The sequence below is a fragment of the Oncorhynchus keta genome, chromosome 6 (genome assembly GCF_023373465.1).
Source record: "Oncorhynchus keta strain PuntledgeMale-10-30-2019 chromosome 6, Oket_V2, whole genome shotgun sequence".
NCBI classification, from domain to species: Eukaryota; Metazoa; Chordata; class Actinopteri; order Salmoniformes; family Salmonidae; genus Oncorhynchus; species Oncorhynchus keta.
The window spans coordinates 40,431,338-40,455,996 of NC_068426.1; the positions used below are offsets into that span (position 1 = coordinate 40,431,338).

A 24,659-nucleotide genomic window follows, 5' to 3' on the forward strand; every position below is an offset into this window, starting at 1 on the left:
TTACTTCTCCACTGCTTTACAGACGCTCCACTGACAAAGCTCTGTTTCAGCCCGAGCTTCTCCTGGTTACTTCTCCACTGCTTTACAGACGCTCCACTGACAAAGCTCTGTTTCAGCCCGAGCTTCTCCTGGTTACTTCTCCACTGCTTTACAGACGCTCCACTGACAAAGCTCTGTTTCAGCCCGAGCTTCTCCTGGTTACTTCTCCACTGCTTTACAGACGCTCCACTGACAAAGCTCTGTTTCAGCCCGAGCTTCTCCTGGTTACTTCTCCACTGCTTTACAGACGCTCCACTGACAAAGCTCTGTTTCAGCCCGAGCTTCTCCTGGTTACTTCTCCACTGCTTTACAGACGCTCCACTGACAAAGCTCTGTTTCAGCCCGAGCTTCTCCTGGTTACTTCTCCACTGCTTTACAGACGCTCCACTGACAAAGCTCTGTTTCAGCCCGAGCTTCTCCTGGTTACTTCTCCACTGCTTTACAGACGCTCCACTGACAAAGCTCTGTTTCAGCCCGAGCTTCTCCTGGTTACTTCTCCACTGCTTTACAGACGCTCCACTGACAAAGCTCTGTTTCAGCCCGAGCTTCTCCTGGTTACTTCTCCACTGCTTTACAGACGCTCCACTGACAAAGCTCTGTTTCAGCCCGAGCTTCTCCTGGTTACTTCTCCACTGCTTTACAGACGCTCCACTGACAAAGCTCTGTTTCAGCCCGAGCTTCTCCTGGTTACTTCTCCACTGCTTTACAGACGCTCCACTGACAAAGCTCTGTTTCAGCCCGAGCTTCTCCTGGTTACTTCTCCACTGCTTTACAGACGCTCCACTGACAAAGCTCTGTTTCAGCCCGAGCTTCTCCTGGTTACTTCTCCACTGCTTTACAGACGCTCCACTGACAAAGCTCTGTTTCAGCCCGAGCTTCTCCTGGTTACTTCTCCACTGCTTTACAGACGCTCCACTGACAAAGCTCTGTTTCAGCCCGAGCTTCTCCTGGTTACTTCTCCACTGCTTTACAGACGCTCCACTGACAAAGCTCTGTTTCAGCCCGAGCTTCTCCTGGTTACTTCTCCACTGCTTTACAGACGCTCCACTGACAAAGCTCTGTTTCAGCCCGAGCTTCTCCTGGTTACTTCTCCACTGCTTTACAGACGCTCCACTGACAAAGCTCCGTTTCAGCCCGAGCTTCTCCTGGTTACTTCTCCACTGCTTTACAGACGCTCCACTGACAAAGCTCCGTTTCAGCCCGAGCTTCTCCTGGTTACTTCTCCACTGCTTTACAGACGCTCCACTGACAAAGCTCCGTTTCAGCCCGAGCTTCTCCTGGTTACAAAGCTCTCTCCACTGCTTTACAGACGCTCCACTGACAAAGCTCGTTTCAGCCCGAGCTTCTCTGGTTACTTCTCCACTGCTTTACAGACGCTCCACTGACAAAGCTCTGTTTCAGCCCGAGCTTCTCCTGGTTACTTCTCCACTGCTTTACAGACGCTCCACTGACAAAGCTCTGTTTCAGCCCGAGCTTCTCCTGGTTACTTCTCCACTGCTTTACTGACGCTCCACTGACAAAGCTCTGTTTCAGCCCGAGCTTCTCCTGGTTACTTCTCCACTGCTTTACAGACGCTCCACTGACAAAGCTCTGTTTCAGCCCGAGCTTCTCCTGGTTACTTCTCCACTGCTTTACAGACGCTCCACTGACAAAGCTCTGTTTCAGCCCGAGCTTCTCCTGGTTACTTCTCCACTGCTTTACAGACGCTCCACTGACAAAGCTCTGTTTCAGCCCGAGCTTCTCCTGGTTACTTCTCCACTGCTTTACAGACGCTCCACTGACAAAGCTCTGTTTCAGCCCGAGCTTCTCCTGGTTACTTCTCCACTGCTTTACAGACGCTCCACTGACAAAGCTCTGTTTCAGCCCGAGCTTCTCCTGGTTACTTCTCCACTGCTTTACTGACGCTCCACTGACAAAGCTCTGTTTCAGCCCGAGCTTCTCCTGGTTACTTCTCCACTGCTTTACAGACGCTCCACTGACAAAGCTCTGTTTCAGCTCGAGCTTCTCCTGGTTACTTCTCCACTGCTTTACAGACGCTCCACTGACAAAGCTCTGTTTCAGCCCGAGCTTCTCCTGGTTACTTCTCCACTGCTTTACAGACGCTCCACTGACAAAGCTCTGTTTCAGCCCGAGCTTCTCCTGGTTACTTCTCCACTGCTTTACAGACGCTCCACTGACAAAGCTCTGTTTCAGCCCGAGCTTCTCCTGGTTACTTCTCCATTGCTTTACAGACGCTCCACTGACAAAGCTCTGTTTCAGCCCGAGCTTCTCCTGGTTACTTCTCCACTGCTTTACAGACGCTCCACTGACAAAGCTCTGTTTCAGCCCGAGCTTCTCCTGGTTACTTCTCCACTGCTTTACAGACGCTCCACTGACAAAGCTCTGTTTCAGCCCGAGCTTCTCCTGGTTACTTCTCCATTGAATGACACTTGTATTTGAGAGCACTGAGAGCGAGATGTTTTGTCTTTCCTCTCTTTCGCTCTCCTCTCTCTCACTCGAAAGAAGCAGCCATCTTGGATTGAACAACACCCACTTCAATAGGCCAAAGGGACATGAACGAACAATTACCATTGTTGTTTACAGCAAGACCATCTACCATGGGCAGAGAGAGATCACGGAGTGGAGGAGAGGAAGAACAGAGGGAGGAGAGCAGTCCTAGCTAGCAGACGGCCTGAATCATCCACAGAGACAGTACCTTCTCTCTCCAGAATCAGAGCAGCCATTAGGAGAAAAGCCTTCTGCTAGAGGAACACTTCCCTGTGAACACAAACAGCCCAGCTAGCTACAGTAAACAAACAGCCCAGCTAGCTACAGTACTCCACAAACAGCCCAGCTAGCTACAGTACGAACAAACAGCCCAGCTAACTACAGTACGAACAAACAGCCCAGCTAGCTAGAGTACGAACAAACAGCCCAGCTAGCTACAGTACAAACAAACAGCCCAGCTAACTACAGTACGAAGAAACAGCCCAGCTAACTACAGTACGAACAAACAGCCCAGCTAACTACAGTACGAACAAACAGCCCAGCTAACTACAGTACGAACAAACAGCCCAGCTAACTACAGTACGAACAAACAGCCCAGCTAACTACAGTACGAACAAACAGACCAGCTAACTACAGTACGAACAAACAGCCCAGCTAACTACAGTACGAACAAACAGCCCAGCTAGCTACAGTACGAACAAACAGCCCAGCTAACTACAGTACGAACAAACAGCCCAGCTAACTACAGTACGAACAAACAGCCCAGCTAACTACAGTACGAACAAACAGCCCAGCTAACTACAGTACGAACAAACAGCCCAGCTAACTACAGTACGAACAAACAGCCCAGCTAACTACAGTACGAACAAACAGACCAGCTAACTACAGTACGAACAAACAGCCCAGCTAACTACAGTACGAACAAAACAGCCCAGCTAGCTAGAGTACGAACAAACAGCCCAGCTAACTACAGTACGAACAAACAGCCCAGCTAACTACAGTACGAACAAACAGCCCAGCTAACTACAGTATGAACAAACAGCCCAGCTAACTACAGTACGAACAAACAGCCCAGCTAACTACAGTACGAACAAACAGCCCAGCTAACTACAGTACGAACAAACAGCCCAGCTAACTACAGTATGAACAAACAGACCAGCTAGCTACAGTATGAACAAACAGACCAGCTAGCTACAGTACGAACAAACAGACCAGCTAGCTACAGTACGAACAAACAGACCAGCTAGCTACAGTACAAACAAACAGACCAGCTAACTACAGTACTCCACAAACAGCCCAGCTAACTACAGTACTCCACAAACAGCCCAGCTAGCTACAGTATGAAGAAACAGCCCAGCTAGCTACAGTACAAACAAACAGACCAGCTAACTACAGTACGAAGAAACAGCCCAGCTAACTACAGTACGAAGAAACAGCCCAGCTAACTACAGTATGAACAAACAGCCCAGATAACTACAGTACTCCACAAACAGCCCAGCTAGCTACAGTATGAAGAAACAGCCCAGCTAACTACAGTACTCCACAAACAGCCCAGCTAGCTACAGTATGAAGAAACAGCCCAGCTAGCTACAGTACGAACAAACAGCCCAGCTAGCTACAGTATGAACAAACAGACCAGCTAGCTACAGTACGAACAAACAGACCAGCTAGCTACAGTACGAACAAACAGACCAGCTAGCTACAGTACAAACAAACAGACCAGCTAACTACAGTACTCCACAAACAGCCCAGCTAACTACAGTACTCCACAAACAGCCCAGCTAGCTACAGTATGAAGAAACAGCCCAGCTAGCTACAGTACAAACAAACAGACCAGCTAACTACAGTACGAAGAAACAGCCCAGCTAACTACAGTACGAAGAAACAGCCCAGCTAACTACAGTATGAACAAACAGCCCAGATAACTACAGTACTCCACAAACAGCCCAGCTAGCTACAGTATGAAGAAACAGCCCAGCTAACTACAGTACTCCACAAACAGCCCAGCTAGCTACAGTATGAAGAAACAGCCCAGCTAGCTACAGTACGAACAAACAGCCCAGCTAACTACAGTATGAACAAACAGCCCAGCTAACTACAGTATGAACAAACAGCCCAGCTAACTACAGTACGAACAAACAGCCCAGCTAACTACAGTACGAACAAACAGCCCAGCTAGCTACAGTACGAACAAACAGCCCAGCTAGCTACAGTACGAACAAACAGCCCAGCTAACTACAGTACGAACAAACAGCCCAGCTAACTACAGTACGAACAAACAGCCCAGCTAGCTACAGTACGAACAAACAGCCCAGCTAGCTACAGTACGAACAAACAGCCCAGCTAGCTACAGTACGAACAAACAGCCCAGCTAGCTACAGTACGAACAAACAGCCCAGCTAGCTACAGTACGAACAAACAGCCCAGCTAACTACAGTATGAACAAACAGCCCAGCTAGCTACAGTATGAACAAACAGCCCAGCTAACTACAGTATGAACAAACAGCCCAGCTAACTACAGTATGAACAAACAGCCCAGCTAGCTACAGTACGAACAAACAGCCCAGCTAGCTACAGTACGAACAAACAGCCCAGCTAGCTACAGTACGAACAAACAGCCCAGCTAGCTACAGTACGAACAAACAGCCCAGCTAGCTACAGTATGAACAAACAGCCCAGCTAGCTACAGTATGAACAAACAGCCCAGCTAGCTACAGTATGAACAAACAGCCCAGCTAGCTACAGTACGAACAAACAGCCCAGCTAGCTACAGTATGAACAAACAGCCCAGCTAGCTACAGTATGAACAAACAGCCCAGCTAGCTACAGTATGAACAAACAGCCCAGCTAGCTACAGTATGAACAAACAGCCCAGCTAGCTACAGTATGAACAAACAGCCCAGCTAGCTACAGTACGAACAAACAGCCCAGCTAGCTACAGTACGAACAAACAGCCCAGCTAGCTACAGTATGAACAAACAGCCCAGCTAGCTACAGTATGAACAAACAGCCCAGCTAGCTACAGTATGAACAAACAGCCCAGCTAGCTACAGTATGAACAAACAGCCTAGCTAGCTACAGTACGAACAAACAGCCTAGCTAGCTACAGTACGAACAAACAGCCCAGCTAGCTACAGTACGAACAAACAGCCCAGCTAGCTACAGTACGAACAAACAGCCCAGCTAGCTACAGTATGAACAAACAGCCCAGCTAGCTACAGTATGAACAAACAGCCCAGCTAGCTACAGTATGAACAAACAGCCCAGCTAGCTACAGTATGAACAAACAGCCCAGCTAGCTACAGTATGAACAAACAGCCCAGCTAGCTACAGTATGAACAAACAGCCCAGCTAGCTACAGTACGAACAAACAGCCCAGCTAGCTACAGTATGAACAAACAGCCCAGCTAGCTACAGTACGAACAAACAGCCCAGCTAGCTACAGTATGAACAAACAGCCCAGCTAGCTACAGTATGAACAAACAGCCCAGCTAGCTACAGTATGAACAAACAGCCCAGCTAGCTACAGTACGAACAAACAGCCCAGCTAGCTACAGTACGAACAAACAGCCCAGCTAACTACAGTACGAACAAACAGCCCAGCTAACTACAGTACGAACAAACAGCCCAGCTAACTACAGTACGAACAAACAGCCCAGCTAACTACAGTACGAACAAACAGCCCAGCTAACTACAGTACGAACAAACAGCCCAGCTAACTACAGTACGAACAAACAGCCCAGCTAGCTACAGTACGAACAAACAGCCCAGCTAGCTACAGTATGAACAAACAGCCCAGCTAGCTACAGTACGAACAAACAGCCCAGCTAGCTACAGTATGAACAAACAGCCCAGCTAGCTACAGTACGAACAAACAGCCCAGCTAACTACAGTATGAACAAACAGCCCAGCTAACTACAGTATGAACAAACAGCCCAGCTAACTACAGTACGAACAAACAGCCCAGCTAACTACAGTATGAACAAACAGCCCAGCTAACTACAGTATGAACAAACAGCCCAGCTAGCTACAGTACGAACAAACAGCCCAGCTAGCTACAGTATGAACAAACAGCCCAGCTAGCTACAGTACGAACAAACAGCCCAGCTAGCTACAGTATGAACAAACAGCCCAGCTAGCTACAGTACGAACAAACAGCCCAGCTAACTACAGTACGAACAAACAGCCCAGCTAACTACAGTACGAACAAACAGCCCAGCTAGCTACAGTACGAACAAACAGCCCAGCTAACTACAGTACGAACAAACAGCCCAGCTAGCTACAGTATGAACAAACAGCCCAGCTAGCTACAGTACAAACAAACAGCCCAGCTAACTACAGTATGAACAAACAGCCCAGCTAGCTACAGTACAAACAAACAGCCCAGCTAACTACAGTATGAACAAACAGCCCAGCTAACTACAGTACGAACAAACAGCCCAGCTAACTACAGTACGAACAAACAGCCCAGCTAACTACAGTATGAACAAACAGCCCAGCTAACTACAGTACGAACAAACAGCCCAGCTAGCTACAGTACGAACAAACAGCCCAGCTAGCTACAGTATGAACAAACAGCCCAGCTAGCTACAGTACGAACAAACAGCCCAGCTAGCTACAGTATGAACAAACAGCCCAGCTAGCTACAGTACGAACAAACAGCCCAGCTAACTACAGTATGAACAAACAGCCCAGCTAACTACAGTATGAACAAACAGCCCAGCTAACTACAGTACGAACAAACAGCCCAGCTAACTACAGTATGAACAAACAGCCCAGCTAACTACAGTATGAACAAACAGCCCAGCTAGCTACAGTACGAACAAACAGCCCAGCTAGCTACAGTATGAACAAACAGCCCAGCTAGCTACAGTACGAACAAACAGCCCAGCTAGCTACAGTATGAACAAACAGCCCAGCTAGCTACAGTACGAACAAACAGCCCAGCTAACTACAGTACGAACAAACAGCCCAGCTAACTACAGTACGAACAAACAGCCCAGCTAGCTACAGTACGAACAAACAGCCCAGCTAACTACAGTACGAACAAACAGCCCAGCTAGCTACAGTATGAACAAACAGCCCAGCTAACTACAGTATGAACAAACAGCCCAGCTAGCTACAGTACAAACAAACAGCCCAGCTAGCTACAGTATGAACAAACAGCCCAGCTAGCTACAGTATGAACAAACAGCCCAGCTAGCTACAGTACGAACAAACAGCCCAGCTAGCTACAGTATGAACAAACAGCCCAGCTAGCTACAGTACGAACAAACAGCCCAGCTAACTACAGTATGAACAAACAGCCCAGCTAACTACAGTATGAACAAACAGCCCAGCTAACTACAGTACGAACAAACAGCCCAGCTAACTACAGTATGAACAAACAGCCCAGCTAACTACAGTATGAACAAACAGCCCAGCTAGCTACAGTACGAACAAACAGCCCAGCTAGCTACAGTATGAACAAACAGCCCAGCTAGCTACAGTACGAACAAACAGCCCAGCTAGCTACAGTATGAACAAACAGCCCAGCTAGCTACAGTACGAACAAACAGCCCAGCTAACTACAGTACGAACAAACAGCCCAGCTAACTACAGTACGAACAAACAGCCCAGCTAGCTACAGTACGAACAAACAGCCCAGCTAACTACAGTACGAACAAACAGCCCAGCTAGCTACAGTATGAACAAACAGCCCAGCTAGCTACAGTACAAACAAACAGCCCAGCTAACTACAGTATGAACAAACAGCCCAGCTAACTACAGTACAAACAAACAGCCCAGCTAGCTACAGTACAAACAAACAGCCCAGCTAGCTACAGTATGAACAAACAGCCCAGCTAGCTACAGTATGAACAAACAGCCCAGCTAGCTACAGTACGAACAAACAGCCCAGCTAGCTACAGTATGAACAAACAGCCCAGCTAGCTACAGTACGAACAAACAGCCCAGCTAGCTACAGTATGAACAAACAGCCCAGCTAGCTACAGTATGAACAAACAGCCCAGCTAGCTACAGTATGAACAAACAGCCCAGCTAGCTACAGTACGAACAAACAGCCCAGCTAGCTACAGTACGAACAAACAGCCCAGCTAGCTACAGTACGAACAAACAGCCCAGCTAGCTACAGTACGAACAAACAGCCCAGCTAGCTACAGTACGAACAAACAGCCCAGCTAGCTACAGTATGAACAAACAGCCCAGCTAGCTACAGTATGAACAAACAGCCCAGCTAGCTACAGTATGAACAAACAGCCCAGCTAGCTACAGTATGAACAAACAGCCCAGCTAACTACAGTACGAACAAACAGCCCAGCTAACTACAGTACGAACAAACAGCCCAGCTAACTACAGTACGAACAAACAGCCCAGCTAACTACAGTACGAACAAACAGCCCAGCTAACTACAGTACGAACAAACAGCCCAGCTAACTACAGTACGAACAAACAGCCCAGCTAACTACAGTACGAACAAACAGCCCAGCTAACTACAGTATGAACAAACAGCCCAGCTAGCTACAGTACGAACAAACAGCCCAGCTAGCTACAGTATGAACAAACAGCCCAGCTAGCTACAGTACGAACAAACAGCCCAGCTAGCTACAGTACGAACAAACAGCCCAGCTAGCTACAGTACGAACAAACAGCCCAGCTAACTACAGTACGAACAAACAGCCCAGCTAACTACAGTACGAACAAACAGCCCAGCTAACTACAGTATGAACAAACAGCCCAGCTAACTACAGTATGAACAAACAGCCCAGCTAACTACAGTACGAACAAACAGCCCAGCTAACTACAGTATGAACAAACAGCCCAGCTAACTACAGTATGAACAAACAGCCCAGCTAGCTACAGTACGAACAAACAGCCCAGCTAGCTACAGTATGAACAAACAGCCCAGCTAGCTACAGTACGAACAAACAGCCCAGCTAGCTACAGTATGAACAAACAGCCCAGCTAGCTACAGTACGAACAAACAGCCCAGCTAACTACAGTACGAACAAACAGCCCAGCTAACTACAGTACGAACAAACAGCCCAGCTAGCTACAGTATGAACAAACAGCCCAGCTAGCTACAGTACAAACAAACAGCCCAGCTAACTACAGTATGAACAAACAGCCCAGCTAGCTACAGTACAAACAAACAGCCCAGCTAGCTACAGTATGAACAAACAGCCCAGCTAACTACAGTACGAACAAACAGCCCAGCTAGCTACAGTATGAACAAACAGCCCAGCTAGCTACAGTACAAACAAACAGCCCAGCTAACTACAGTATGAACAAACAGCCCAGCTAGCTACAGTACAAACAAACAGCCCAGCTAGCTACAGTATGAACAAACAGCCCAGCTAGCTACAGTATGAACAAACAGCCCAGCTAGCTACAGTACAAACAAACAGCCCAGCTAGCTACAGTATGAACAAACAGCCCAGCTAGCTACAGTACGAACAAACAGCCCAGCTAACTACAGTATGAACAAACAGCCCAGCTAGCTACAGTATGAACAAACAGCCCAGCTAACTACAGTATGAACAAACAGCCCAGCTAACTACAGTATGAACAAACAGCCCAGCTAACTACAGTATGAACAAACAGCCCAGCTAACTACAGTACGAACAAACAGCCCAGCTAACTACAGTATGAACAAACAGCCCAGCTAGCTACAGTATGAACAAACAGCCCAGCTAACTACAGTATGAACAAACAGCCCAGCTAACTACAGTATGAACAAACAGCCCAGCTAGCTACAGTATGAACAAACAGCCCAGCTAACTACAGTATGAACAAACAGCCCAGCTAACTACAGTATGAACAAACAGCCCAGCTAACTACAGTATGAACAAACAGCCCAGCTAGCTACAGTATGAACAAACAGCCCAGCTAGCTACAGTACGAACAAACAGCCCAGCTAGCTACAGTACGAACAAACAGCCCAGCTAACTACAGTACGAACAAACAGCCCAGCTAACTACAGTATGAACAAACAGCCCAGCTAACTACAGTATGAACAAACAGCCCAGCTAACTACAGTATGAACAAACAGCCCAGCTAACTACAGTACGAACAAACAGCCCAGCTAGCTACAGTATGAACAAACAGCCCAGCTAGCTACAGTACGAACAAACAGCCCAGCTAACTACAGTACGAACAAACAGCCCAGCTAGCTACAGTATGAACAAACAGCCCAGCTAGCTACAGTACGAACAAACAGCCCAGCTAGCTACAGTACGAACAAACAGCCCAGCTAGCTACAGTACGAACAAACAGCCCAGCTAGCTACAGTATGAACAAACAGCCCAGCTAGCTACAGTACGAACAAACAGCCCAGCTAACTACAGTACGAACAAACAGCCCAGCTAACTACAGTACGAACAAACAGCCCAGCTAGCTACAGTACGAACAAACAGCCCAGCTAACTACAGTACGAACAAACAGCCCAGCTAACTACAGTACGAACAAACAGCCCAGCTAGCTACAGTACGAACAAACAGCCCAGCTAGCTACAGTACGAACAAACAGCCCAGCTAGCTACAGTACGAACAAACAACATCCAGCAACTGTTCACAACACATGCATGTACGCTTTGGCACAAACACACAGACGCGCAATCACACACACACACATTGCTGACAGCGTATTAGACCCAAGATATGTGTGAGAGTATGAGTGTGTGTGTGTGTGTGTGTGTGTGTTTGTTTGTGTAAGTGTGCTTGTTAGTGCGTGTGTGTGTATTCTGTTACGCAACGGGAGAGCTCGTCTCATCTGTGCCTCTCTACGGACCCCCGTCCCTGACCAGTGAAGTGAGAAACCCCAAATCAGCCATGCAATCTGCCTGGGCCGTACTCATCATCTTCACCATCAACCCCTTCCTCTTCCTCCCCATCATCATCATTACCCTCATAATTTTACTCCTCCGCCTCTTTGCTCATCCTCATCACTTTCATCACCATCCTCACTCAGGACGGTTCAACCACTAACTGAAAACATCTCCCATTCTCCATCCCCTGAAGCTTGATCAAACAGATTCCATACATTTTTAAAATCCAGATTATCCCACAAATACATGAGTGCAACTCATCGTCTGTGGCACTGTACAGTGACTTCAGAAACTATTCATACACCTTGACTTATTCCACATTTTGTTGATTTACAGCTTGAATTCAAAATGGATTATATCAGATTTTTCTTCTCACCCATCTATCTACTACACACAATACCCCATAATGACAAATTGGAAACATTTTATTTATTTTTTTGCTAATTTATTGAAATTTAAATACATAAATTCCTAATTTACATACAGTTGAAGTCAGAAGTTTACATACACTTAGGTTGGTCATTAAAACTCGTTTTTCAACCACTCCACAAATGTCTTGTTAACAAACTGTAGTTTAGGGAAGTCGGTTAGGACATCTACTTTGTGCATGACACAAGTCATTTTTCCAACAATTGTTTACAGACAGATTATTTCATTTATAATTCAGTGTATCATAATTCCAGTGGGTCAGAAGTTTACACACACTATGTATGATCATGTGCCTTTAAACACCTTGGAAAATGGCTTTAGAAGCATCTGATAATAATTTGAGTCAATTGGAGGTGTACCTGTGAATGTATTTCAAGGCCTACCTTCAAACAGTGCCTCGTTGCTTGATATCATGGGGAAATCAAAAGAAATCTGCCAAGACCTCAACATTTTTTTGTAGACATCCACAAATCTGGTTCATCCTTGGGAGCAATTTCCAAATACTAATTGAGTGTATGTGAACGTCTGACCACTGGGAATGTGATGAAATAAATAAAAGCTGAAACAAATAATTCTCTCTACTATTATTCTGACATTTCACATTCTTAAAATAAAGTGGTGATCCTAACTGACCTAAGACAGGGAATTTTTTATTAGGATTAAATGTCAGGAATTGTGAAATACTGAGTTTAAATCTATTTGGCTAAGGTGTATGTAAACTTCCGTCTTCAACTGTAAGTATTCACAACACTGAGTCAATACATGTTACCTTTGGCAGTGATTACAGCTGTGAGTATTTCTGGGTAAGTTTCTAAAGAGTTTTACACACCTGGATTGCACAATATGTACATTATTAATTTTTCAATTTTTCAATCTCTGTCAAGTTGGTTGTTGACAATTGCTAGACAGCCATTTTCAAGTCTTGCCATAGATTGTCAAGTCAATTTAAGTCAAAACTGTAACTAGGCCACTCAGGAACATTCAATGTCCTCTTGGTAAGCAACTCCAGTATATATCTGGCCTTGTGTTTTAGGTTATTGTCCTGCTGAAAGGTGAATGTCTCCAAGTGTCTGTTGGAAAACAGACAGAACCAGTTTTACCTGTAGGATTTTGTCTGAGCTTAGCTCTATTGTTTATTTTTTATCATAAAAAACACTCTAGTCCTTGCCAATGACAAGCATACCCATGACATGATGCAGCCACCACCATGCTTGTAAATATGAAGTGTTACTCAGTGATGTGTTGGATTTCCCCCAAACATAACGCTTTGTATTGAGGACATATAGTTAATTTCTTTGCCAAATGTTTTGCAGTTTTACTTTAGTCACACCCTGATCTGTTTCACCTGTCCTTGTGATTGTCTCCACCCCCTCCAGGCGTCGCTTATTTTCCCCAGTGTATTTATCCCTGTGTTTCCTGTCTCTCTGTACCAGTGTATTTATCCCTGTGTTTCCTGTCTCTCTGTACCAGTGTATTTATCCCTGTGTTTCCTGTCTCTCTGTGCCAGTGTATTTATCCCTGTGTTTCCTGTCTCTCTGTACCAGTGTATTTATCCCTGTGTTTCCTGTCTCTCTGTACCAGTGTATTTATCCCTGTGTTTCCTGTCTCTCTGTACCAGTGTATTTATCCTTGTGTTTCCTGTCTCTCTGTACCAGTGTATTTATCCCTGTGTTTCCTGTCTCTCTGTACCAGTGTATTTATCCCTGTGTTTCCTGTCTCTCTGTACCAGTGTATTTATCCCTGTGTTTCCTGTCTCTCTGTACCAGTGTATTTATCCCTGTGTTTCCTGTCTCTCTGTACCAGTGTATTTATCCCTGTGTTTCCTGTCTCTCTGTACCAGTGTATTTATCCCTGTGTTTCCTGTCTCTCTGTACCAGTGTATTTATCCCTGTGTTTCCTGTCTCTCTGTGCCAGTGTATTTATCCCTGTGTTTCCTGTCTCTCTGTACCAGTGTATTTATCCCTGTGTTTCCTGTCTCTCTGTGCCAGTTCGTCTTGTACGTTTCCAAGTCAACCAGCGGTTTTCCCTTCTCCTGCTTTTTCTCCTTTTTCTAGTCCTCACAGTTTTGACCCTTGCCTGTTTCTGGACTTTGTACCCGACTGCCTGACCATTCTGCCTGTCTTGACCATGAGCCAGTCTGCCACTCTGTACCTCATGGACTCTGATCCGGGTTTGACCTTTGACACGATCATTAAGATAGTATTGTGGAGTAACTACAATGTTGATCCATCCTCAGTTTTCTCTTATCACAGCCATTAAACTCTGTAACTGCAAAGTCACCATTGGCCTCATGGTAAAATCCCTGAGCGGTTTCCTTCCTCTCCAGCAACTGAGTTAGGAAGGACACCTGTATCTTTGTAGTGATTGGTTGTATTGATACACCAACCAAAGTGTAATTAAGTGTAATTAAGAACCTCACCATGGCCTCCCGGGTGTTGTAACCGGCCGCGGCCGGGAGGTCCGTGGGGCGACGCACAATTGGCCTAGCGTTGTCCGGGTTAGGGAGGGTTTGGCCAGTAGGGATATCCTTGTCTCATTGCGCACCAGCGACTCATGTGGCGGGCTGGGCGCAGTGCGTGCCAACCAAGGTTGCCAGGTGCAGGTTTCCTCCGACACATTGGTGCGGCTGGCTTCCGGGTTGGATGCGCGCTGTGTTAAGAAGCAGTGCGGCTTGGTTGGGTTCGCATGACTTTCAACCTTCGTCTCTCCCAAACCTGTACGGGAGTTGTAGCGATGAGACAAGATAGTAGCTACTAAAAAAAACAATTGGATACTATGAAATTGGGGAGAAAAAGGGGTAAAAAAAAAAAAGAAAAAAAAAAAGAACCTCAAGCTCAAAGTCATTTCTACCCATCTACCAATAGGTGCCCTTCTTTGCAAGGCATTGGAATACCTTCCTGGTATTTGTGGTTGAATCTGTGTTTGAAATTCACTGCTTGACTGAGGGACCTTACAGATAATTTTATGTGATGAGGTAGTCATTCACATCATGTTAAACACTATTATTGCACCCAGAGTGAGTCCATGCAACTTATTATGTGACTTGTTAAGCACATGTTTACTCCTGAACTTATATAGGCCATAACAAAGGGGTTGAATACTTATTGACCCAAGACATTTCCGCTTTTAATTCATTTGTAAAAGTTTCTAAAAACATAATTCCACTTTGACATTATGGGGTGTTGTGTGTAGTCCAGTGACACAACAGCTCAATATAATACATTTTAAATTTAGGCTGTAACACAACAAAATATGTAAAAAAGTCACGAGGTGTGAATACTTTCTGAAGGCACTGTAAGTGACCCCGCTCTGCTATTAACACCAATTTGTATTTAACGAGGCAAGTCAGTTAAGAACAAGAAAGAAATTTATACAAAATAAAAAAAACAGAAATACCTTATTTACATAAGTATTCAGACCCTTTGCTATGAGACTCGAAATTGAGCTCAGGTGCAGCCTGTTTCCATTGATCATCCTTGAGATGTTTCTACAACTTGATTGGTCCACCTGTGGTACATTAAATTGATTGGACATGATTTGGAAAGGCACACACCTGTATATATACGGTCTGAATACTTTCCGAATGCACTGTACTTTGAAAAACGACTGAAATAGTGATTTTGTCAGACAGCATAGGCAGCAGCTCTATAGAGATGAGATGATGACTTGGAATTAAATTAAGTCATCATATAAAACAAATATAATATACACAACAACTGAAATATTTAATTAAAGTAAAGTGTTGTGAATAAATTATTGTTAATAAGCGCTAAATGGGTTGTCACTACCATCATGGGACTTTTATTAATTGTTTTATTCTGTGTTACAGCATTCAACCCACAAAATGCATAACGCATTTCATATAATATATATATATATATATATATATATATATATATATATATATATATATATATATAAACCGAAATCCGTGATTATTTATTAGTAATCGAACTAAAACCCGAACTGACCTCAAAAAGCACGAATCGCTCATTACTAGGTACGAAATGGCAGGAATCAATAAATTCTCAGTGGGAGGAGCCACGTATGCAGATATTTTTTGCTTACAGCATTCGTTTTGACTAAACAGTACATTCTAAATAGTATGTAGTACGATTAGTACACAGTATGCAGTTTAAGTAGGTAGTAGGCAAGCCAGATTTGGCGCCACCACCCTAAGTACAGGGGTTAGTGTGCATCTGTCCCCCCCCCTACCCCCTCAGAGAAGACATTCTTATCTGCCTCTCTGCACACACACACACACAGGGCTCATCCTGGCACAGTAAAGGGCGCCCGCTGCCAATGGCCCGCAGCTCTGTCTGCTCCGCCAGGGCTGCGGCGGGAGGGCAGGCGCTAAAACGCCACTCACTTCGTCAGCAGAAAGCCCAGAGACACCGGGCCAGAAGGAGACAACGCTTCAGCTAGCGCCAAGCATAGCGCCCACGCCTCTAGCTCCAAGCCAAACGGCTAACCTGCTCTGTTAGCTGGGCAGTAACTGGGCCTCGAGGCTACAAACAGGTTAAAGATACTGAACCTGATTGGGGGAAAATATAGCTTTCTTTGTCTAGGACTCCAGTAAAAGCTTCTAGAAAAAAAGCTAGTTGTGTTTCAGAAATGTCAGAAGCCTCTCTCTCTCTGCCTGTTTCTAATGGTACCCTATTCCCTAATACAGTGCTCTACTTTTGACTAGCGTTCTATGGGTCCTGGTCAAATGTAGTGCACTACATAGGGAATAGGGCCCTGGTCAAATGTAGTGCACTACATAGGGAATAGGGCCCTGGTCAAATGTAGTGCATTACATAGGGAATAGGGCCCTGGTCAAATGTAGTGCACTACATAGGGAATAGGGCCCTGGTCAAATGTAGTGCACTACATAGGGAATAGGGCCCTGGTCAAATGTAGTGCATTACATAGGGAATCGGGCCCTGGTCAAATGTAGTGCACTACATAGGGAATAGGGCCCTGGTCAAATGTAGTGCACTACATAGTGAATAGCGCCCTGGTCAAATGTAGTGCACTACATAGGGAATAGGGCCCTGATCAAATGTAGTGCACTACATAGGGAATAGGGCCCTGGTCAAATGTAGTGCATTACATAGGGAATAGGGCCCTGGTCAAATGTAGTGCACTACATAGGGAATAGGGCCCTGGTCAAATGTAGTGCACTACATAGGGAATAGGGCCCTGGTCAAATGTAGTGCATTACATAGGGAATAGGGCCCTGGTCAAATGTAGTGCACTACATAGGGAATAGGGTGTCATTTAGGATGCACCCTCTGTCTCCCCTGGCTGGCTGCGGCTCACAGACACAGCACATCTACTCTGTGAGGCTCATGTAGCCCTCTAATAGCCCTCACAACGAACGTACCTGCTCCGAGACCAGGGAGGGGGAGACAAAAGTGTCAAAATTCACCGAGAGAGAAGAGTGAATGAGGGGAAAAGCTGCTCACACAGACAAAAGAAAACAATGCTGACAATTCATTGTTCAGCTATTTTTAGGAGGAGCCCATGTCTCACAAGGCTTAGTGGCTCGATGACTGTGTAATGAACAGGCAATGAAGAGAGCACTCAGTGCAGAGGCACTTAGTCGGGTTTCTATGGGTCGTCTCAGTCAAGAGGTCAAACCTGACATTTTAAGTACCAGAAACTACACCTGAGAATCAACGGCACCAATGCAAGGACCTGCAGTTGTGAGATTTAAGTCAACTTAAAAAATGGAAACCGTTGGTTTTGATTTAGATGCTCTAAATCCTACCAGTGCGGATGATGAGGCTCTAAGCCCATCCTCACTCCTTCCTTACATGGCAGTCAATCAACGCTGCCAGGCAACGGTCAGCGTGGGCCTGCCTCTTCAATCTCCAGACAGGAACCGAGTAGCAACTAGAGCTAAGATTAGAGGGCGGCGGCCACTCACCCAGGTCTCCATGGAAACTGCTGTCATGAGGGTCTCTGCTGGTCGGCGTGGTGTCCGGGTCAAGCGGGGGCCAGATCTGGCCGGTCTTACGGACGCTCACGATGGTGGCTTCGGACATGACCACGTGGCCCTGCTGGCGGTGGGGACGCTTCTGGGACTGTGGCGTGGGGGGGCTGCTGCTGTCAATAGAATGCTGGGAGTTCTGTGAGTTCTGCGAGGGCGAGCGGCTCTTCTCCCTGAAAGGCCGGCGGTAGGCCGTGGTGGGGCTGGGCGACACGTGGCTGGACTGGCCAGACGAGAAGTCCTCCTCGCTGGATGTCAGATTCTCATTGGAGCTGCAGTCTGGTGTGTAGCCGCCGCCTCCGCCCCCCACGTCCTCAAAGCTCCCGGGAGAGTAGGAGCGCCGGGGCCAGGTCAGGTGGTGCTCGTCTCCAACGTGGTCCCTCATGGTGACGCCCACTTTCCCATCCCCCCCGCCCTCGCCCATCATCACCCCGCCCACGTAGACGCTGGTGTAAGGCTGGAAGTCAGAGGGTTGCCATGGGGGTGGAGGGGGCTGTTTTCCCCCGTTGGTCTTGGGGTGGCGTGGGTTGGGGTCCCCGTCCTCATACTCAGCATCGTACCCACAAGTGCTCTCTGTAGAGCGCCCCCTGTAGACAGGACGGGTGCGGAGCTCACCTGCCACAGTGGCCAGGTTGCCTGGCAGAGAGTGCAGGGACCTCTTGCGCTCCATCTGCATGGCCTGGCTGCCCAGGGTGCTGATCTTGTCAGAGACGTCTCGGTCGTTGACCCTGACCAGGCCCCTGTCATGGTGAAAGTCCATGTTGGTGTAGAAGGGCTGCTGCTTCTCCTGGCTCTTCCCTCCATCCCCGGCAGAGTGAGAGTTGGCCCACTTGATCCTCTCAAAGTTGGACCTCAGCGCTGCCACCCCCAGTCCCATGCCAAGCTTGTCATTGGGGTCAGACGCTAGGTCCTTGTTTGAGGGTGGGTTTGGACGGCGAGGGGAGATACCCCCTTTCTGTTTGGAGGGCGAGAGGCCGTCTGTCTCGCAGGGCTCTGCCTGCTGGAGCACCTCGAAGGCAGACTGGAGCTCCAGCTCGTCACCGTGGGAGGCTGACTTCCGGGCTGTAGGGAGTCTCTGTTTGGACCTGGCCTCCCCCACCGGTTGGAACCGGCTCCGCTCCCCTTGTTCCTGTACGTGTGGCTGCTGAGACTCAGCGCCCAGCCCTGCCTGGTCCCCTACCTCATTCATCTGGGCCTTCCTGAAACCCCAGCGCTGGCGGTCATAGCTCTTCCTCTCCTTAGCCAGCAGTGTCTGCAGGTAGATCATACGGAAGCGTTCCTTGTTCACCTCCATCTCCAGCCGCCGGATGGAGACTTTGCACTTCTCCAGCTCCTGCTCAATGCCCCCCACCGACCTGAGCTCCATCTTTGGGGGGTCTGACTCGGGAAACTGAGCTTTCCACGCTTCAATAAATCCCACCGGCTCCACCATTGTTGACATTTACTGTATAGCAATACAGATCTGACCCGGGTGATGTCACCAGTAGCCGTATTTCTCGCCTATCATCCAGTTTCCAACAGGGGAAAATCGGAATGTACCTAGAGAATCTACAATAGAAAAAAAACATTCATTTTAACGGTATGATAAAGCGGTTCAAAAACGGACACTTTAACTGTTGTCACGTCTTTTCCGATTTCGCAGACAAAATATATTGTATTGTCAACAATAGAAATATAAGTATTTCCAGTCAAACGCCTGTTCTGCATTATTCCTGAAAGGCCACTTGCAGAATGAGAAAAAAAAATCTGTCTCGACACAATGACAGCATCTGTCCTCCTGAGCGGATGATCAGGATCTAGAGCGGATCTGGATCTTCCGTGTGATGAGAAAGTGATAACCGCTCTGCAACTACTTACTTTACATTTTCTAATTCAATTCACTTTATTCCATCATTGATGATCCTCGTTCATTCACATGACAACATCCCTGTTCCATTATCGCCTCCAGTTGTTCCTAGCCCTTTGTACCAGCAGCGTCCAAGGAGAATGGCATAAAAAGAGAGAAACCCGAGAACGATATAATTTTCCCACGACAAAAATTCCTTTCTCCTGTTGCTATTCGAAATAGATAATTAAGTCTAATTTGTTTTGCCTTGTTACCCCATGTTTTCGCGGTTCCGTGTCAATGTACAGTTTATCCAGACATTCCCCGTTCCTCTCCTGTGGTTGTGCTTCGTGTTCCCATCTCAATCTCGCACTGGAGACTGAGGCTGCAGGAAAGGGAGGGACCAGAGGCTACATGATTGACAGTGGCCACACTCGGGTTTCGGTTCAATTAAAGAGACAGGGCATGGATGTATTCAACAGTATACCACAGAACAATTATTATTCAATTTTCAGAGAATAATACATTATTCCGGTGGAGGATAATTTATTGATATTTCAGTAAAATCCTATAAGCATAATATATAGTCGAGACTCATGGATGTAGTCTATATTCTATGCATTGCAGCTTGGATGGTAGAAAGAGGTGTTCAAATGTATTATTGTGTTCTCTCTTCATATGGACTAAGAAATGGCAATTATAACAGGCCACAGTGGTTGAAATCAACCTGCCGTGCAGGTGTGATACACGTGGGAGCGTCGGGATTCCTGAAATGACACCAGACTGCCACCCTGTGGCTGTTCGCCTAAAGTGCATACAGTAGTAGGCTAATGATTTTTCTCACTTCAAATCCACAATATACACCGAACAAAAAATATAAACACAACGTGTAAAGGGTTGGTTGGTCCCATGTTTCATGAGCTGAAATAAAATATCCAAGACATTTACCATGTTTAGCCTGTTTGTACATTATTTTGGCATTAATACGTGTCACATATCAGTTGGCAAACAATGTAAAAAATATACATATATTGAGTTAATAAAGCCTCATACAAACATGGTTTCGCTTTGCTTTCTTGAGTAAGGCAGCTCCCAAATGCAGATGTTTCAGCCTTGCTCAGTGCTTTCTGTGGTGGAGGGGCAGCTAGCGGAAACACAGAGTGTAGGGGTTGGTAATCTTCTCTAGTTGTGCCTTGCCTGGCTCAGTGCTTTCTGTGGTGGAGGGGCAGCTAGCAGAAATACAGAGTGTAGGGGTTGGTAATCTTCTCTAGTTGTGCCTTGCCTGGCTCAGTGCTTTCTGTGGTGGAGGGGCAGCTAGCAGAAATACAGAGTGTAGGGGTTGGTAATCTTCTCTAGTTGTGCCTTGCCTGGCTCAGTGCTTTCTGTGGTGGAGGGGCAGCTAGCAGAAATACAGAGTGTAGGGGTTGGTAATCTTCTCTAGTTGTGCCTTGCCTGGCTCAGTGCTTTCTGTGGTGGAGGGGCAGCTAGCAGAAATACAGAGTGTAGGGGTTGGTAATCTTCTCTAGTTGTGCCTTGCCTGGCTCAGTGCTTTCTGTGGTGGAGGGGCAGCTAGCAGAAATACAGAGTGTAGGGGTTGGTAATCTTCTCTAGTTGTGCCTTGCCTGGCTCAGTGCTTTCTGTGGTGGAGGGGTAGCTAGCGGAAATACAGAGTGTAGGGGTTGGTAATCTTCTCTAGTTGTGCCTTGCCTGGCTCAGTGCTTTCTGTGGTGGAGGGGCAGCTAGCAGAAATACAGAGTGTAGGGGTTGGTAATCTTCTCTAGTTGTGCCTTGCCTGGCTCAGTGCTTTCTGTGGTGGAGGGGCAGCTAGCAGAAATACAGAGTGTAGGGGTTGGTAATCTTCTCTAGTTGTGCCTTGCCTGGCTCAGTGCTTTCTGTGGTGGAGGGAATAGCGGAAATACAGAGTGTAGGGGTTGGTAATCTTCTCTAGTTGTGCCTTGCCTGGCTCAGTGCTTTCTGTGGTGGAGGGGCAGCTAGCAGAAATACAGAGTGTAGGGGTTGGTAATCTTCTCTAGTTGTGCCTTGCCTGGCTCAGTGCTTTCTGTGGTGGAGGGGCAGCTAGCAGAAATACAGAGTGTAGGGGTTGGTAATCTTCTCTAGTTGTGCCTTGCCTGGCTCAGTGCTTTCTGTGGTGGAGGGGCAGCTAGCAGAAATACAGAGTGTAGGGGTTGGTAATCTTCTCTAGTTGTGCCTTGCCTGGCTCAGTGCTTTCTGTGGTGGAGGGGCAGCTAGCAGAAATACAGAGTAATACAGAGTGTAGGGGTTGGTATCTTCTCTAGTTGTGCCTTGCCTGGCTCAGTGCTTTCTGTGGTGGAGGGGCAGCTAGCGGAAATACAGAGTGTAGGGGTTGGTAATCTTCTCTAGTTGTGCCTTGCCTGGCTCAGTGCTCTGTGGTGGAGGGGTAGCTAGCAGAAATACAGAGTGTAGGGGTTGGTAATCTTCCTAGTTGTGCCTTGCCTGGCTCAGTGCTTTCTGTGGTGGAGGGGTAGCTAGCGGAAATACAGAGTGTAGGGGTTGGTAATCTTCTCTAGTTGTGCCTTGCCTGGCTCAGTGCTTTCTGTGGTGGAGGGGCAGCTAGCAGAAATACAGAGTAATACAGAGTGTAGGGGTTGGTATCTTCTCTAGTTGTGCCTTGCCTGGCTCAGTGTTCGGTCACTCATGGGGACACTATGTCACCGCAACATCTACAGAGAGAGCTAGAAAATGTAAGCCCCTTGGGTGCTGCCATAGCTTTACGTTAGAAGTGCCCACCAAGAAGGTTCACGGTCATTTGCCACAGATAAAATTGTTAAATCACATGATATCTCCCGTTGCTTTGGTTGGAATGATTATGTCAACATCATACTTTCAAAATCTTAGCTAGCAAGCTAGACAAGCAATCATCCTCATGAGTTAAGTCGACAATCTACTGGCAAATCCTTTTCAATCCTTGGCATTGGAAGATAAATTATAGATAAAAACGTATCGGTGCTCATCAGCCATTGGACATAAACATTACACAACAAGTTGGAAATCGCAAATTCAACAATGAGTGGTTTGGAAGGAATCAGTGGCTAACTGCAAGCGTTGCAAAGCAATCACCATTTTGCTTCCCCTGCCCGCTATTCGGTGGAGAGGGTGTGTGGTCCAAGTCTGGGTTTAAGGGTCTCTTTTCCAAGATTAAAAGGATAAACATTCAACACCATGGGCCAGGAAAGGTTGAATACACTGGTCATGCTGTCAATACAGCATAGATTTACGTCGTGCTGTCAATACAGCATAGATTTACGTGGTGCTGTCAATACAGCATGACTTCTGCCGCATTAAAAACACCCGGGAAATCTCAGACTTCATTGAGTTCAAGATAAATGGAAAGAGCTCTGACAGGGGAAATACGTTTTGAATGGTCATCCAACTCAGAATTCCAAGTTGGGAACTCGAGCCTCTTTCTTGAGCTCCGACCTGAAGATCACTGACATGATCCGACCGTGTTTTTTTCCCCCCCGAGTTCCCAGTTGTCTTGAAAGCACCATAAATCCAGAGAATGCCAGACATTGATGACAAAATTTGCACACAAGAAGTGCTGGGCCACCTTCCTGTTCAGCACAACAAGGTCAGTCCAAAAATATATTGTATGCTGCTGCATAAATTATGTAATATGTCAGGGAGATATGTATACTGTAGCTAAGAAAGTAATACTAAGTGTATGTTGTAGCCCATGTGCTTACTGTTCTGACTTGAATGTGCACATGTAGCCTATAGCCTGTTTTAGAGAAATGTCATCATCGAATATGGTAAGAGCTTTCACTGTCTGCTTATATACCCCCTTTATTTATCCTACGGTTCTGACTTGGTGTACAGCAAAAATACTGTAAGAATGGCCCATGTTCTGAATTCTGCCGCTGTACATTTCAAAAGTGCAGAAAACAACGTTTTTTTGACTATATCTGTCTTAGCTAACTCATTGTCAATAGAAATGATCCGCTCATCGTTCCCTTACGCCAAACTTTTTCACATTTGTTTAAGCAAGTCAACCATATCATCGATGGTTTTAAAAAGGCAGTAAATGAGGCTGAAGGAACTGTTTCTCTGCCAGTCAAGGCTCCGCTGATAGCCCGGTGTAGCAGTGGTAAGGATTCACTCCATGGTGAATGAACTGTCTCTCTGCCAGTCAAGGCTCCGCTGATAGCCAGGTGTAGCAATGGTAAGGATTCACTCCATGGTGAATGAACTGTCTCTCTGCCAGTCAACCAGGTGTAGCAGTGGTAAGGATTCACAGTCAAGGCTGCTGTAGCCAGGTGTAGCAATGGTAAGGATTCACTCCATGGTGAATGAACTGTCTCTCTGCCAGTCAAGGCTCCGCTGATAGCCAGGTGTAGCAATGGTAAGGATTCACTCCATGGTGGTGAAAATAAAACTCTGCTGTTGGGACAGCTTTATGTAGGCCCTAAGAGTTTGTGGGCATCATTTGTCACAGTTAAATAGTGCAATTCATGTATTAGTGTTGTGGCTTTGCTGGCATGCATATACATTATATCTTTTTTGCCCCACCAAGATTTGCATGCTAAAATCGGCACTGATCATTACATGGAAAATAAAAGGCCACTCTAAAGTGTGCAGGTGTGTCACATAACACAATGCCCCAGATGTCTGAAGTTTTGAGGGAGCAATTGGCATGCTGACTACAGGAATGTCCACCAGAGCTGTTGCCAGAGAATTTAATGTTAATTTTTCTACCGTAAGTCACCTCCAACTTTATTTTAAGAATTTTTGCAGTACGTCCAACCGGCCTCACAACCGCAGACTACGTGTATGGTGTGTGGGCGAGCGGTTTGGTGATGTCAACGTTGTGAACAGAGTGCCCCATGGTGAAGGTGGGGGTTATGGTATGGGCAGGCATAAGCCACAGACAACAAACACAATTGCATTTTATTGATGGCAATTGGAATTCACAAAGATACTGTGACCAGATCCTGTGGCCCATTGTCGTGCCATTCATCCTCCACCATCACTTCATGTTTCAGCATGATAATGCACGACCCCATGTCTCAAGGATCTGTACACAATTCCTGGAAGCTGAA

The 24,659-nt window shown here is 46.5% G+C and overlaps 1 protein-coding gene across 1 annotated transcript in view; it reads right to left on the reverse strand.

Moving 5' to 3' along the window:
• Positions 1-19,945, reverse strand: part of LOC118384876 (breakpoint cluster region protein-like) — a 158,724-nt gene extending 138,779 nt beyond the window's left edge. Inside the window, exons 1-2 of the mRNA XM_052521521.1 lie at positions 19,614-19,945; positions 17,694-19,304 (exon numbers count right to left, since the gene is read on the reverse strand). Coding sequence (XP_052377481.1) covers positions 17,694-19,197 — 1,504 coding nt within the window. The 5' untranslated portion in view covers positions 19,198-19,304; positions 19,614-19,945. The remainder of the gene's footprint in view (positions 1-17,693; positions 19,305-19,613) is intronic.
• Between the last annotated feature and the right edge of the window lie 4,714 nt (positions 19,946-24,659).